Source organism: Syngnathoides biaculeatus, chromosome 6 (genome assembly GCF_019802595.1).
Source record: "Syngnathoides biaculeatus isolate LvHL_M chromosome 6, ASM1980259v1, whole genome shotgun sequence".
Lineage (NCBI taxonomy): Eukaryota > Metazoa > Chordata > Actinopteri > Syngnathiformes > Syngnathidae > Syngnathoides > Syngnathoides biaculeatus.
The window spans coordinates 32,720,019-32,736,611 of record NC_084645.1 but is presented as its reverse complement, the minus strand read 5'-3'; the positions used below and the strand labels follow the sequence as shown (position 1 = coordinate 32,736,611).

At 40.5% G+C, this 16,593-nt stretch overlaps 2 protein-coding genes across 6 annotated transcripts; one reads left to right on the top strand and one right to left on the bottom strand.

Moving 5' to 3' along the window:
* Positions 1–467: 467 nt before the first annotated feature.
* Positions 468–2,707, top strand: gcnt3 (glucosaminyl (N-acetyl) transferase 3, mucin type). The gene is made up of 2 exons (XM_061822212.1): positions 468–471; positions 592–2,707. Exons 1-2 carry the CDS (start codon positions 468–470, stop codon positions 1,875–1,877), a joined length of 1,290 nt encoding a protein of 429 aa, XP_061678196.1. The 3' UTR covers positions 1,878–2,707.
* A 941-nt stretch (positions 2,708–3,648) lies between these two features.
* Positions 3,649–14,733, bottom strand: bnip2 (BCL2 interacting protein 2). Of its 5 annotated transcripts, XR_009795329.1 has the most exons (13): positions 14,028–14,733; positions 11,601–11,696; positions 11,413–11,483; positions 10,836–11,015; positions 9,256–9,438; positions 8,362–8,464; positions 8,162–8,293; positions 8,003–8,089; positions 7,814–7,912; positions 6,948–6,983; positions 6,590–6,618; positions 6,179–6,301; positions 3,649–3,928 (listed from the first exon to the last, which is right to left on the bottom strand). XR_009795329.1 is itself a non-coding variant. In XM_061822229.1 (12 exons), the coding sequence occupies exons 1-11, from the start codon at positions 14,369–14,371 to the stop codon at positions 6,597–6,599; spliced, it is 1,353 nt and encodes a 450-aa protein (XP_061678213.1). In that variant the 5' UTR covers positions 14,372–14,732; the 3' UTR covers positions 3,649–3,928; positions 6,590–6,596. The 5 variants fall into 5 exon arrangements, 3 of the variants coding, with proteins under 3 accessions (XP_061678213.1, XP_061678211.1, XP_061678212.1); XR_009795330.1 differs by lacking the exon at positions 6,590–6,618; XM_061822229.1 differs by lacking the exon at positions 6,179–6,301 and having other exon boundaries at positions 14,028–14,732.
* Positions 14,734–16,593: the final 1,860 nt, after the last annotated feature.

Below are 16,593 nucleotides of genomic sequence, written 5' to 3'. Positions count from 1 at the left end.
ATTAAAAACAGTGTACAGTGCAAGAAATATCATTAAAGGTGGAAATAATTTGTTTAATGGTCTTTTTGGGGAGTCCACTGTAACTCTGGACAGCATTCATTTTACAAAATGTTCCAAATGAAACGTTCAACTCCAATGTTTAACCTTCAAATTTTAACACTACAAATGTTGCAGTGTCGATGGTAGACACAGACTGAGTATGTTCAAACACTACCAAAAAAAAAAAAAAATCTGTAACAATTGTGATCCCTAAATGTCAGCCTCATACTAAATACAAGTGTTTATTTATTGATGACAAGACACGTTGTGGCTAATGGCTCATTTCATGACTTTATCTTATTTGGTATGGTATTGCGTTTTTGGTAGAGTCACCTGTGGCAATATTATTGGGACATTGCTTTACATTTAAATATTTTGTCTTTAAATAATTAACAGTAATAACCTTGACCATGTGCCCGATTCAACATATGGGTGAGCGGGCTCTGGTGACGTCAAATTTCTCAAGCAAGACACGCCCCCCTCACGGATCTCGAAGATTTGTAGTCATGTAATAAATACACCGTGGGCCTTCCCATTCATCTGAGAAATGAGCGGCGTCGTTCCCTTCCGCAATGCGGATCTCCAGCAAGAAAAGAATCTGGTGCAAATTCTGGAAAGGTCGGCAGCTTCTGAGAATCCCGGCCCTCGTCCTTGTGAGCGTTTTAGTTTCACTTGACCTTTGGAAAAGAGACTCTGACCCGGGGATACCGGAGCAAATGGCAGCTGACCTGCCCGCCTGCTCTGCAATTATCACGGGAGACCTGGCAGGCCGTGAATGTGACTTGGAAGTCCTTCTGTCATCCAGGACGAGACAAGTTGTGCTCTCGGAGGACTTCTACCTTAACGCAACCCAGGACTGCGGATCTTATCGTACACACAGAGGCTTCTTTACACTCCCTCTGAGTGAAGAAGAGAAGGATTTCCCCATCGCGTACTCCATGGTGATCCACGACCAGATTGAAATGTTTGAGCGTCTCCTGCGCGCCATTTACGCCCCTCAGAACATCTACTGCGTGCACGTGGACCGAAAATCCACAGTGGAATTCCGTAAGGCCGTGGACGCCATTGCTTCCTGCTTTGAGAATGTATTCATAGCCGGGAAATTAGAGAGGGTGGTTTACGCCTCGTGGTCTCGAGTGCAGGCCGATTTGAACTGCATGGTGAGTTTGTTGGGGTCCCGCGTCCGGTGGAGGTACCTGCTGAACACGTGCGGGACGGATTTTCCGATTAAGACCAACAGAGAGATGGTGCGAGCTCTGAAGGTTCTAAATGGCAGGAACAGCATGGAAACAGAAGCCACCAATGACTACAAGAAGCAACGTTGGCAGTATCACTACAACGTCACAGACTCCATCGTCAGGACCGACGTGAAGAAAAGCCCCCCTCCCATCAAAAGCCCCATGTTCACCGGGAACGCCTACTTTGTGGCCAGCAGGGCCTTTGTGGAACACGTGACCCAGGACCGGGAGGTTCGGGCCTTGCTGGAGTGGGAAAAGGACACCTACAGCCCAGACGAACACTTGTGGGCCACTTTGCAGCGGATGCCGTCTGTGCCCGGATCGGCCCCCGCGAACCCCAAGTACGACACGTCAGACATGCAAGCTATCGCCCGGGCGGTCAAGTGGAGCTATTTGTCAGGTGATGTGAGGAAGGGGGCGCCGTACGAGCCGTGCGCAGGGGTGGATCGACGGGCTGTTTGCGTGTATGGAGCCGGAGACCTGACCTGGCTCCTGAGGCAACATCACCTCCTGGCTAATAAGTTTGATCCAATGGTGGACGACATTGCAATTAGATGCCTGGAGTCGATTCTGTATTTTAAAGCTCTAGATAGCGGTTAATACGGGGGGTGTTACCCCAAAATTCAACATCTCAGCTGTCCCCTGAGATGCGAGTCTGATTTTTTTCCATGGCCATCCTCATGTCCAAAATGCTCTTTTGATTTATGGACCTGGTGTGAGGTAGATGCTATTCACTATCCTGTCTAATAACTTTATTTTTACAGCACTTTTAAAAAATCTGCTCACAAAGTGCTGTGGTGTTTAGCATCAAATACTAGTATTCAGCTCAGCACACTTTTTATTTTTCTACAGCCAAGTCCATGTGGTTGTTTCAATTAGACAACATGCAGTTCTCTTTGTTTGATGTTTAGTTTGACAGTAAACTCCGAGTGGTAAAAAAAAAAATAAAATACGGCTTGAAAGTTCTTTTTGAAAGAACTTTTCCTTATCTGCCAAACTATTGTTTGTACTTAAGTGAATTAAGTTCACTGCCACCATACAGGACTCACGCCTCAAATTTGGACTCACAAGGCAAAAAGTGTGGTATGGGGGCACATCCAACATTAATTGGACACTCTAAATTGCCCCTAGGTGTGATGGTGAGTGGGGCTGGTTGTCTCTGTGTGCCCTGCGATTGGCTGGCAACCAGTTCAAGGTGGACCCCGCCTCCTGCCTATTGACAGCTGGGATAGGGTGGAGCACTCCCGCAACCCTTGCGAGGATAAGCGGCTAAGAAAATGGATGGAAGTCTGGAATAATATCTGTACTGATAAAAGACGATGAAACAACTTCAGAGGCCTTAACATGACACCAATTCAGATTCAATGTTCACTCCTGGCCAGAAAAATAAAACCCTTTACCTGAATACCAATCAAAATGTAACTTTTTTTTTTTTAAAGGGATGTAATTTTATTCTATTGTAATCTAATTTTCTCATACAGCAGTAGAATAAGTGCATCTTTCACTTAATCCTAGTAAATGTACTCTACCTGTAATGACAACATGGAGGCTGTCGTTTTTGTCTCTGACCATTCAATTTAATGGGTTTAGAATTACGTGTACAATGCATCTCGTTAGTTATATTACACAATCTGTCTTTTTTTCCTCTCCATGTAATAAATCATCACGCAGGAATGTTCGATCGCAGATTTTTCAGGAATCTTTACATGGATTTTTTCATTAAACATTAAGACAGTCACACAAGAATCCTGGCATACTTTTCATGATTCCGGGAAGCTGTAGGCTAGCAGAACATAAATTCCTATATTCTGTTTATGCAAAAACCTTGTTGAATCAGTATTTGAGGGTCCAAAACACTTTTTTGTCCATAAAGTGAGGATAACCGGTACGGAAAACGGATGAAATTTATACAGTAATTGAAAGATTACATTGCCATCTAGTGGAAAGATAGTATAATTCGTAATATCTGAAGGGAACTGTACTATGAACCCGTAGCCAGATGATTGCGTGATTAATCAATTTTGATAAATGTAAATATAGATTTGAGTGGCGTTTAAAGCCACACAAGTGTAAATTACCTTGAATAAGACAGGGATGGGTGGGTCAGAGACCTAAAAATCCACTTTTAAAATCAGAGCAAACATAAAAATATATTACTTTCCCTCCTGTTTTCACCTTTTCGAATATAAATATATTTAAAGGTAATAAAGCAGTACATGCAACAACCGATTCAAATGTTTGTAACAGTGCTTTAAATAAAGAGTAAATACAACAGAATGAAGGGAAGGTCATTTTGACAAGATACGGTGACAGTAAATTACAAGTCAAAAGGGATTAAAAAAAAAAAAAAAAACAACTCTTGTGCAGGGTGCGGTAGAGAGGGGGGGGGGGGGGAAGAATAGAGCTGCTTGGGAGTAACGCAACTCGTAACATGTTCCACAATGTAAGAGGCAGCATCGTTTTAACAAGGCACTTTCCTGACGCACAAACTTCCAGTCACATCACCCCAAAATACAAACATGCACAAAAGGAAAAAGTGGCGGCGGGTCCAACAATCTTCATCATCGTCATCGTCGTCTCTACTTTGGCGAGATCACTCGGGAACTGCAGCAGTGGCAGTCTCCACTTTGCCGTGCACGTCCTGGTCGATCCTGCGCATTCAGCGGTGGACAACACATGCGTTATTGGGTAGGCATGGCAACGCATCCGTTTCTTTTGACACGTCCAATGGTATTTCATGGGGCTTCCTGTTATACGGAGCACAATTTCCCAGCCGAGGCACATATTTTAAATGACCTGAAAATATCTTGCCAAACCACCCCATAAAACACAAACTACTTTTATTGTCTGTGGAGCCGGGTTCAATCATCTTTCCCCCCCCGCCTGTGTCGTTTGCATGGTCTCCCCGTGCCTGCTTGAGTTTTCTCTGGGGACTCAGTTTCCTCCTTCATCCCAAAACATGCATGGTAGCTTCATTGAGGATTCCATCCAGCCATCCATTTTCTTAACCGCTTATCCTCACAAGAGTCGTAGGAGTGGTGGCACCTATCCCAGGTGCACGGCACGTAGAGACAAACAGCCCCACTCACAATCACACCTAGGGACAATTTAGAGTGTCCAATTAATGTTGCATGTTTTTGGGATGTGGGAGGAAACCCACGCAGGCACGGGGAGAACATGCAAACGCCACACAGATTGAACCTGGGTCCTCAGAACTATGAGGTCAACACTTTCCAGCTGCGCCTCCGTGTCGTCCCATTCATTTTTTATGTTGACAAAAACTAATTAAGTTAATTGCATCTTCTGCTATCTAGCGGATGAGCATTTAGTTGTTCTGCCTCCTGTCACCAAATACTGTTGGCATACAGTTGAAACCTTTAGTTTTACAAACACTATATAACATGACATACTCCCCATGACGTGAAAAGAGAAGCTTTTTCCCATTTTAGGGCCATTAGAATTACTTTTTTTTTTAATAATTGCAAAATACCACAAAAAAATTTTGATTTTTTTTTTCCCCCTCGACAATTTGTCATTACTTTCTTCGAAGTCAGAAGTTTACATACAGTCAGACCACTACGCCTTTAAACGATTTATAAAAACCTAGATATTTCTTCAGAAGCATCTCATTGAAAACATTTGAGTTAGAAATACACCCGTGGATGAGTTTGAAGGCACACCTGACCCACACTGCTTCTTTGTGTAAATGTGTCATTCAAACACAATCTCCCAAGATATCAGGAAGAGAACTGTGGACTTTCACAAGTCTGGTTCATCCTTGGGTGCAATTTTTACAGATGCCTGACAGTGCTATTGGGGGAATTATAGCCAAATGTAGTGTGAAGAAAATAAGTATTTGAACATTGAATCTTGCAAGTTCTCCCACTTAGAAGTCATGGAGGGGTCTGAAATTTTCATTGTAGGTGCATGTCCACTGTGACAGAGATAATGTAGAGAAAAATCCAGAAATCACAATGTATGATTTTTTTTATGATTTATTTGTGTGATACAGCTGCAAATAAGTATTTGAACACCTATCAGCTAGAATTGTGACCCTCAAAGACATATTAGTTCGTCTTTAAAAGTCCACCTCCACTTCCATGTATTATCCTGAATCAGATGCACCTATGTCAGGTCGTTAGCTGCATAAAGACACCCGCCCACACCATCCAATCAGGAAGACTCAAACTTGTAACATGGCCAAGGCCAAAGAGCTTTCCAAAGACACCAGAGACAAAATTGTACAACTCCACACGGCTGGAAAGGGCTATGGAGAAATTGCCAAGCAGCTTGGTCCACTTTTCCAGCAATCATTAGAAAATGAAGACGCTAAACATGACGGTCAATCTCAATCAGATTGAAGCCCCGTGCAAGACATCACTTCGTGGGTTCTCAATGATCCTGAAATTATCTCTCTCACAGTGGACATCCACCTACGATGAAAATTTCAGACCCCTGCATGATTTCTAAGTGGTAGAACTTGCAATAAAGCAAGGTGTTCACATACTTATTTTCTTTACTGTATACACTAATGGGACTGTCAATCCATCGTCCCATTCAGAAAGGTCTGTGTCCCACAAATGTAGGTGTTTTGGTCCTAAATGTACTCATCAACCCAAGAACAAAAGCAAAAGAAATTGTGAAGATGGTGGTTGAAGCTGCTAAGTACGTCATTATCCACAGTGAAACGAGGAGTGTACAACACAAGGAGAAATAACTATACACCAAAAGAAACAGTTACAGTTTGCAAATGCGCACAATGGGAATACTTGTCATATTAGTATATTAAAGAAGCGGGCAGGCTTTTACATGTTCTCATACCACTTCTTGTTTCCTAATAAACAAGTGTCTTTGCAAGGTAATGACATTTAATTGTACAACTTGTAATTCTTGTCACCTACAGAGGTGTCCAAGGCACTTTAGGTTCATCTTTTCTTTGAGCATATTTCTCAGCAGCAGTGCACAACATTATCAGTCCAGTTGAAACGTGTGTGGACGTGATTTACTGCAGTGTTCAAACATCCCTTCAAAAAAAAAAATTGAATTGAAAACCAAAGCAAATAAGCAGTCATCCATTAATAATGTGCAGATTAAATCTACGTGCAAATAAAGTGCAAAGGGGCTTCTGACTGTTAGGTTCGCGGTGAGTCATGCAAACAAGCCGTGAGGGTTCAAGTCCGAGAGTGACTAGCGGAGGAGGGGGTGGACCGTGTGAGTGCGGTTTTTGTGTAGCTCCACAACCACAGAGACCATGTCAAGTTACTTCCTGGTGACTCCACCCACTTCCATGAGGCCAACAAGGTTCAACTTACCAATTATTTAAAAAAGTCCCATTGCAAACCTTTTTCAAAGGAAACACACACACACACACACACACACACACACTTCAATGGTAACAGCGTCAGCATAGAGATGCTTTGAGGCTGAATTTTTGAATTAAGCTACATTACAAATAAATTTAATATGATTCTCTGGGAATGTGATTTGAATTGGACAAACAGTGGGGAAAATTTAAATGTGATTGGTCTTGGATACAAAGGCAAAGAATTAAAAAAAAAAAAAAACAACAACAATAAGGAAGGGAAGTGTGCTCGAATGTCTATACAGGACGACTTCTCTTTGTTAGTTTTGTGAAAGGCAACCAAGCCTGAGGTGAAAAGTACATGATACCTTTTACGGCTTTTCCTATTTTTTTCCTCGTCAAACCTTAAGAGGAGGAAGGGAAATTATGTTTTAGGAGAACAAAAAGACAGCCAATAAACACAGCAATCACACATCCAAATGATCAACAACGTTGCGTAATTACCGCTACCGTCATAAGAACAAGTTTTGCTTTAGGCTGAATAAGGGCTGGGCAATAGATTAAGCAATTTTAGGGATGAACCAAGACTACTTTTTGAGCATGAGTAACAGTACTAACATTTGAAAACGCATGAATACAAAGTACCAGCACTTGATAATGTCATTAGATTTTACAAATGTGCTGAAAAGGTGTTTTATTTTAATCATATATTGTTAAAACACTTAAAAGTCTCCACACCCGTAGGATTCCCAGCAGAAAAAGTTGATCAGCATTAGCATCTGCCCATGATTTTAGAACAGATACATCAATGAATCTTATTATCATAAATAAATAAAAACAATATTAAAAAACTGTAATTTAACTAACCAACTTTAGGGGGTAAATCCTAAATATTGGAGGATTCTTTATTATATAAATGTTTGGCAGCCCAGAGAGAGTCGTTAAAAAGCAAAATACTTCAACACGCCTACAATAATCACCTGACTAACTTTGCCTTAAAGCGCAAGTCACCTGGAAGACGAACTCTCGACCACAAGGAGTTCTACTCACTAATTGTGTTCTATAAACGGAGACAATTTCGTCCTGCTCAACGCTGTTCAAGTATGGTATTCAATTTTCGCGGTGGATCAGAGAATATCATGGTTCATCATCAAAACATGAAGGGAAAATTGTGCGTTGTTTTTATAAAATTAAAGGGAGAATGTGTGTGAGAGTTGAGGATCCAAGTACTCACAGCTTGATACAATCCGGAATGGATACGTACTCCATCGGGACTAATTCGGCAAGGTCTGTTAGGCTGTACACAAACTTGATTTTTTGACTAAATTTGGAGCTGTCGAAAAAAAAAAAAAAAGACACACGTTAAAATATAATAAAAATGACCACAAGGAGGAACTCTACTTTTTCCAAACATTCATGTTACCTAATAAAAGGTTTGGTGAGTGCCAGCAGGGTGCGAATGAACCAAGAGGGATGGACGATTATCAAAGATTTTAAATTCTTCCTTAACCTGTAACACAGAAATTGAGAAGACAAAATATGACTAATGTTTTTTTTTTTTTAACTTTACAGTGACATTTACCTTCTGTCAATCTGCTGATAACACTTTCGGAGCCAGCCGACAGTTGGCATCTTTTTTCGTGATGTGGCCCCGTTAAGATACACAATCATATAGTTCTCGGCCACCAAAAGCTCCAGCGTGCCGATAACATACCTGTGAGGATTTCGTGACATTCATGAAATTTTGAAAAGGTTCTGTCAGGAGGCAAACACAACACTCACTTGAACAAATTGTCCATGATGTATCTGTAATTTGGTTGACTGCTCTCAGGCATGAAGCACACCGCAAACACAATTATGGCATTCAAGCCATCGCCATAGTAACCTGAAAATAAATGTGACATAAATGTGACTTTCAATAATAATGCAATATGTAGTACGTTTGATCATATTACAGTACATGCTTCGCAGTCCAGAGATTTTTTTTTTTTCTTTGCATGTGTACTTTCTTACTAGACTTAGTTACTAGACTTTACACCAATATGATTGATTTGATTGGCATCGGTGGCTAATTAGCATTTTATGTTGATCGTCTTTCGTGTCATAATTCGGTGAGTCAATTTATGACATCTTTGATTTGGCTCTGCAAGATATTTACGCTGCATTGCCATCGGGTACAGTATATTAGAAACAAAACACTACATTATTTTTAATTCTTGTCATATCTTTTATGTAAGGATTGTAAATATCTAACAACCAATAGTAATTTAAAAATAATTTTGGCATTGTGGGACAGACGTGTAATGCCTGGATGCTCACGTACTTTTAATACAATATGGCTCAAAAGCTGGCAACAAAAAGTTATGCGTGAGCCATTTTACTGCAGTGTTACAGCCACAGTTTGGAAACAAGTTATATCCATAAACATTTACAAAGTCTGTGTGTGAATATCTAATTTCTTGATGTACCGATATGTTGGCTCTATATCTGCGGCATATGGTCAAGCACAGCGAGTCTATGGGGGAGGGACAAAAACGCTACACAGAGTGGGTGCGGCTTATTAAGCAGTGCGCTCTGTTTTGGGGAAAAAAATGGAACTCATTTCTACTATAAGTGAATTGCCCAAGAAGCCGAGCTTGTCATGAGCTGTTTTTGGGGTGTGGCCTCCATACGGACCTCCATGGCTTATAACCCGCTTGTAGGGTTCAATGGCTGTCATGTCCACTTTGTGTTCCTGGTCTCCGATGCGAAACACCCTCCAGCGCCGGCCCTCCTCCCTCTCGTCCGAAGTCGAGTACTGCTTGACTGACTCCACGCCCTTCTCTAGTAGCTCTGTGGTTTTGGGCTTGGGGAGATCATCTGAGAGAAAAGTAGGTGGCACAAGGTGATTGTTGTGTGCTTTGCATCCCTGGTTGGGATGAATGAATCCCTCAAACATTTGTGATCAATTGACTAATCATTAGGGAGCCCCATGCTGCATCTGAATTACAAAATAAATCTCACCTGCATACTGAAAAAAAATGATAGAGGAGATGATCTTAGCATGTCACAGTGTAACAGAAAGAATCATTACGTGAAGAATCGTGGCTCCCTCAGTTGTGGAGCAACCATAACGATTTCAACTATTTAGGGATTAAGGATAAAGATTATTATAAGCCTCATTTATATTTTCTGCTCCACTAACCCTGTATCAATACAACACTAAACCTTACCAATTTAAGCATGCAATTTTCATTCCGATACCTTAACTTTCTATGACAAGCCATTAAGATAAAATGTGTTATTTACCCAACCCTAATGAAAATGTCGTGTGTTTTTCATTAAAATGTTGTTGTGTTACACACTAATGTGAAGGATCACTTCAAAATTTTTTTTAAAGAAAAGTGTTTGTCTTTACAGCAGCTTTGATTTTAAATTACGTTTAACCGATGAAATGGTCCTAATTTTAAGTGATGAAAAATTGTGCGGCTGTAAACTTCTCACATTTATAGACTGATTTACATTAGCTTTGTTTTGCTTTTCACCTGTTTGTATGTTGAAATTTATATTTGCAGGAATGACATGCATTACATGTTTATTCAAATGTGCTCAAATTTATGGAAAGAAAAAAAGTCATGCAAAAAAAAAAAAGAATGAAAAATCTTGTGATTTTTTTTTTTTAAGTGATGACAGAACATAATCTGGACAAAAAAGGTTTGATTGACCATAAATTGAGGGAGTCCAGGCACTGTCCAAGGAACCTTACCACGAGCAAGCGAGAGAAACCTGTTGCTGGCCTGCAGCCTGTTTCCAGGCAGGCAATGGAAACAATCCTTCCACGTGAAAAAGCGGAAGGCAGCAGTGTGGAAAGACAAAAACACAGCATAAACTTCAAACTTGAAACTGTTCCCTGCCAACCCAAACCTGGGGAACCACTGAAGAAACATACACGATAGCGACTAAAACATGGAACACAGCTCTTAACAATCAAGGGTTCTGCCAAATATTTTTGTTCCCGTAGCACCCCATTTCACTTCCACTAAGTGTTATGACAACATGTCCCAATACATTTGGCCATATAGCATATTATCAGGTCAAAGAACCAGAAAAACAATACACTGAAGTGCATTACAGCCACAACATTTCATTGACAAATTGCACCATTGCAAGTTAAACGTGTCCATATTTGTTCGAGAGTTATCAGAAACACAAACATGGCAAAGATGATTACTCAGCACACTTCAAATCCTAAAGCCGCCATTGTCAAAGGCCCTTACCTTCCCATTCAAACTCATTGCTGTTGTCAGAGGGCGTGTCCATGTCGTCCAAGTCCAGCTCTGTACTTTCATCCAACTCATCGGAAAGAATGGACCCATCACTGCGGTCCAGAGTGAGGCTGATGTCTGGAGCTGCGAGCTTCTTCTTCTCTTTCTTATGGTGGTTCACTACGTCATAGCCTATGAAACAGAAGATGAATAAGCATTATGGGGTAAACGTTTACAAGAATGCCCTAAATGGCCATACTTTAGGTAAGAATTTCTAAAGCGTCATCCACAGTTCATTGTGATTAATGAACGCAATTAACATTCAATTAACAAGTTCATATATCCCCTACTTAGTATGCACTTTATTGTACACACCCATTACTGAGAATATAGACTCAATGGCCACGAAAATGAGTACCTTTGCAAAATCTACTGAAATCCAATACAGTTGTCCATTAAAAAAAAAAAAACTGAGAAAGAAAACATATGCCAGTTCACAGTCAAGAAGGTATTAAGCAAACTAAGTGTAGCTTCCTTGATTTCTCTTGATCAACTATGCTGTAGTGTAAACTAAGAAATGTATGATTACCAGGATCTCCCTCTTCAGAGCCTCCAGCAAACAACTCCTCTTCAAGCTCCTCCTCCTCTTCAGGTAGAGGCCTAACAGGCAGAAAGTAATCACTAAAGTAAGTAAAGTAATTTGGCTTGTAAGGTGCAGCAGAGTTGTGAGCGTCATTCCCGTTTCCCCTCCAAAAATGAGGATGCTTGTAATACTACCGTGGAAAGTCTTCATCCTGCCACTCTTCCTTAAGCTCGACTCCCTCCATCCGTAATCGGGCCTCTGTCGTAGCAACTGAATTCTGGCGCTCCAGGCTGGTCAAGAAAACAAACAGCAATAAATAAATAAATAAATTCTTGCTTGTGAGAATGCACCTGATGAATGGATGTTGGCTCCACAGTTTTTTTTTTTTTTGGGTCCAGTGTAAAGCAAAACATTTTATGGTCAATATGTTAAACACCACCTCATACGTTCTCTTTTCTGAGATTTGGCATTTGACGCATGTGTCCCGACATAACGTGAGATGACATCGCAAATTCTAAAGCGGCGCATTTAAAATTAACTTAAAATTGTGAGTCATCCCACCTTTAGCATTCAGATGGGACCAATGAATTAATGATATGCTTTACAAAACCAGAGGCAATATATGTGGCCTTTAATTCAAAAAACGTCTTAAGAAAAACCTAGGAAAAAATATTTTTGTAATATGGATCCACCACTGAGGCAATACACATATTGACACACTTCCAACTTAAGTATGATATATTCCCGTCCAATTATTTTGAAAGCAATGTTCACTGCCAGACAAGTGACGAATGTTTTATATGTCATAGCGGGCTGATTGTCTGATGCGGCAATGGAGACAGGAACCAAAGTATTCCAATTTGCTGCACTTTCTGTTACAGGCACAGGCGCAAAAAAAAAAAAAAAAAAAAATGCTGCATCCGCTGTTATGGTTGTGATGCAGCGACTTTGCAGGATCTCTGTGTAAAAGAACCTTGCCTTAGTTGTGCCGACAATACAACATACTGTATTTTTTTCCAAATTGCCCATCATCTCTTTGATCCTTTCATTTTTTTTCCCATTACCTCTTCCATGACATTTTTTTTTTTTAGACTGGAAATGCTGTGAAATCTGGTTTTATATGAATTTAATAGACTGTACTGACTCGTGAGGCAATCTTTTGTGATTTGACCTAAGAACATAGACCTAGTCAATTTGAGCAATTGCATGGCAGATGATAACTCGGTCCCTAATCTTTGTACTACTACTGGCCAAATCCCACCTGTCCAATCTTGCACGATCATTAAAAGTCTCTCCAACTGTTACAAGTTACTACTTGCCACCTAATCAGATCATTGCCTTCTTGAAAAGCTTACATGCTGGTGTTTAAGGCTTAATTCTCTGAACCACAAGGTTCCCCTCACTAATGATGAATGCTGGTCATCTGTATGTTTGCCGTACAGAGCTACTTTGGATGCCGATCACATAGATTACTGTAATTTGTAAATCCAAACACATAAACATGCCGGGCATGCTGTACTTGACATTGCAAAGAGTATTCAGTTTAGCTTGTAGAGCTTATGCGTGCACCTAAATCCCCCACATAATATACAACCTAGAGGTACAAGTTGTACAAGAATCCGTCCAAGAAAATGAGATTTAACAAATGAATCAATAGTGGACTGGTTGAAGTAAGGCAGACATGATTGATATTGGCTCAACGCAGCTCGAACAGTACATGTTTTGAACTACTGATTATAGTTTAATGTGTTGCCAAAAATAATAGAGCTAAATACACTAAGCTTTGACTCGGGCGGCATGTGTCTTGAGCGCTGCCTAAAATCAAAGTTCAATCCAATTTTGTCTATACAGCTGCCAGTTAAATTGTTTGGGGTGTAAATGGAAAAACAACTGTGAAGTACTCACAGAGCGCAATGACAATTAGTGTAGCCTAGCTACGTGCAATTCAAATCCTGTCAAACAACATTTTAATCCAGAACATACCAACATAAAAAAAAAACCCTCCCTACTCACACAAAACTCAAAACAATGTGTGTGCCAATATAATGAGAACTAGCAAAAGAAAAGGAGATTTTACAAAACTTTGAATTCTTGGATTTATCACCAACATACTAGACTATATTATCTATGCTGATGTGGCTGCAGTTCCGTTAAATTAACTCTTAGTCTCAATCAAATTCATGTGATGCGTCGTCCAAAAAGGACAGAGCAAAATGATAAAGCATAAAAATGATTGTACCCTATTAGTAATTCCCATGTTTACTCCCTGGACTGGTGGATGAAATAATGATTTATCATATTGTTTTATTTAAAATGTGAGGACAGCAGATTAGGAAGTTAACAGTTTATGACGGGTTATGGTAACAGACACGATTATCCACTGACATGTTCTTCAGATATTTAGACTAGAGAGTGACCTGAGGGTTGGGAGTTCAATTCTACCAGTATTACATTCCACGAATGGACCGAGCTAAAAGGTAAAACGGCCTGTCTAAAGGCACTCTTCTAAATGCACCAGCGCACTTGCAAAAAACATAAACGATGTTTACATATCTGGTATTGGTTATCACGTGATGATGCATGTGCACCTGATGAACTTTTTATTGTATGCCTCAACATACCTTCCACAGGGTCCGGCAGTCGAAAATGGTTGAAGGAGGCTCACCGGGGCAGCAGGGTTCTGTTCATTCTCCAGAGTCGTCCTTTCCAGTCGACTGCTATTTGTTTTGGTTAAACTCTCTTCAAGTGCCTCCTCGCCATTAACCACCGTAGACGCCGTTCTGTGTTGGAGCTCGTCCAGCTCGTCCTCGTCCACTTCTCCCGACACCCCAGATGACGAAGGACTGGATGTGCGTCTGTTCTCATGAGTCCGCCTGGGTGTGCCAAAATCTGGGCGACTATTGTTCAAGTTGGTTTCACTGACACCCTTCAGATTTGCCTCGCTTTCAATCATATCTGAAGCCATAACGTCCGCCGACCACCACCACAGGTGAAAAGGAAGTTGTGAGTGAACTAAGAAACACCGCTTTGTTGTGTAATTGTTGTGTCAAGCAGACACCCCGAAACGATGACAACTCCTTCAGGAGTTTGGAAGTTAGCGTGTTAGCTTTAGCACGCGGAGCAGCTCGCCTCGTTGTCGGCGACAACAAGTACTTACCGACTCACTACATGTCTTCTTTAATAAACAGTGTCGAATGTCGCCCCCGGTGCAGAAACAGTCCCCCTCCCCGACCACCAAAAGTGCCACCGAAAAAGTACAGGAAAGGCGCCGTGGCTGTGCTCCGCCAACAGTGCGCCCACTTGTCGGTTTCCTTCCTTCCTCCAAGCCACCAAGCGTACGTAACGGACGTAAATCGGCGACGCTACGTCGACGCTGACGTTGCCCTGCCGCGGTAACTAAAAGGCAACAGTAGTCGCCGGCGGCTGGCATCCAAGTCGACTTGGCTCTTTCACCACCACGTCAGTAGTCCACTTGTTACGTTGACGATCACCGCTCCGTGGCTTACCAAGCGGAAAAACGTTTGGCAAAAGTGGTACCAAAATCATTTTATCACTGAAGCACAATCGCCAGCATCAATATTTTGACTAACAAGGTCGATTCGTGGCACTAGCTTTCGAATTATTATTAATTTCGAATAACGTATCTTCATTATTATTATTATTTTATTTTTATTTTTTGCTGGAGTCGCCATTCAATGAGTAACAAGACTATCTGGCAGTTAATGTCGCTGGTAAGCCTCCTTCATTTTTCGTTCTTTTTTTCTTTTTCAAACACTTAACTGCATGCATGCTAGCTGCGTGCCAACACTGCTAAATGCTAGCTTGTAGCGCTCCGTTCCAAACTATGGAAAGGCTCCTGCCTTTCACGCTTAACATTTAATATCAAAACTGTCGATTATCTCTTATTACATGGCCAATTAGTATTACCCAATTGTACTGTTTACCAAATTATAAAATGCTTCAGTGACCCTTATTCCTTTAAATTAAAAATGTAAAAAATAAACTTTTCTAATGCTTGCTGTAACTGCCCATACATGTGTTAATCGACAATAGTAATGGATTTTACCTCGAGTGACTTGCTGTTTGCTGTTCATACAGCTGTTTGCTGTTCAATATGTAATGTACTGTAAATAAACTCTGATTAGTGAAACATTTCTCCAGGCGTCTTGCAATAAAATATTTAATCACTTTCTCAGGTGTTCGGCTTGAACTCACAGTGATTGAGCCACACGAATGCCAGTTGTTTTGATAGTTTAATATCTAATATAAATAACCCGTTATTAGTTTTACAGTTGCATATCCACAGGTGCGTTTGGATCAGACGCTGTATTTCTTTTGAGTCACTGGCTAAGCTTTTCCTCTAGGTGGAGGCAAATTCACACACAAATGCTGAAGTCTTACCTTTAGGAATTAATTGAACTGGAATAATTTCACATTATGGAAACACCATTTTTGGGAGACAATTATGTTTTTTTTTTTTTCAGATTTTGTCAATGAAATATTTTCAGTTTTTATGTTAAAAAGGAATAGCTCGCGTAATGCTGATTCACGATTAATTCTTTGTGTGCATGGGATGATTCGGTGTAATTTTTAATTACCACATTGCTATTCACACCGTTGGACCATTAGGCCTCATCACGAAAGAATAATCCAGTCAAATTTAGAGTTTATGCTTCTCATCCGCCTTGGTGGTGATTACTAATGAGTCGTGAAACAATTACTTTACAAATCAAGACAAATCTTTCCACTTAATCCAAGATAAATATGTTCGCTCGGCTGTAGTTATGACACATAGAGCACTCAGTGTATTGTTTGCTTGTAGATTTCAAGATGAGGACATTTTTTGCATGCCAATATCTTGTGTTTACATACTTAGTCAATATGATGGCTGTCGTCTTCCCGTCCATGTTTATTTAACTATGAGTAGCAGGCCTGTTTTTGTCCAAATTTATCTTTATAATAATATTAAACAGTAGTATATATTTTTAAAACATTTGTCATTTGAGTTTAATTTAGAATTTCATGAAATTTTTAATATTTACATTATAAATACATTAAAATATCCTGCAGACCAATATTTATGTAAAAGTCTCTTTCAAGCAAAACCCAGTCCATTACCATCCATCACGTTACGCAAGACTAAGACCTATACTGTGAGACATCTCCTCTGTGAGCTTCGAAAAGAGT

What these genes read in the sequence shown, in the direction of transcription:
- bnip2 (XM_061822227.1), bottom strand. Translation starts at nt 14,371, where the DNA reads ATGGCTTCAGATATGATTGAAAGCGAGGCAAATCTGAAGGGTGTCAGT. An exon ending in TATCAGCAGATTGACAGAAG is followed by an intron (nt 8,090 to 8,161) that starts GTAAATGTCACT and finishes TCTGTGTTACAG; the next exon opens with GTTAAGGAAGAATTTAAAAT. An exon ending in AATAGGAAAAGCCGTAAAAG is followed by an intron (nt 3,929 to 6,947) that starts GTATCATGTACT and finishes CTGAATGCGCAG; the next exon opens with GATCGACCAGGACGTGCACG.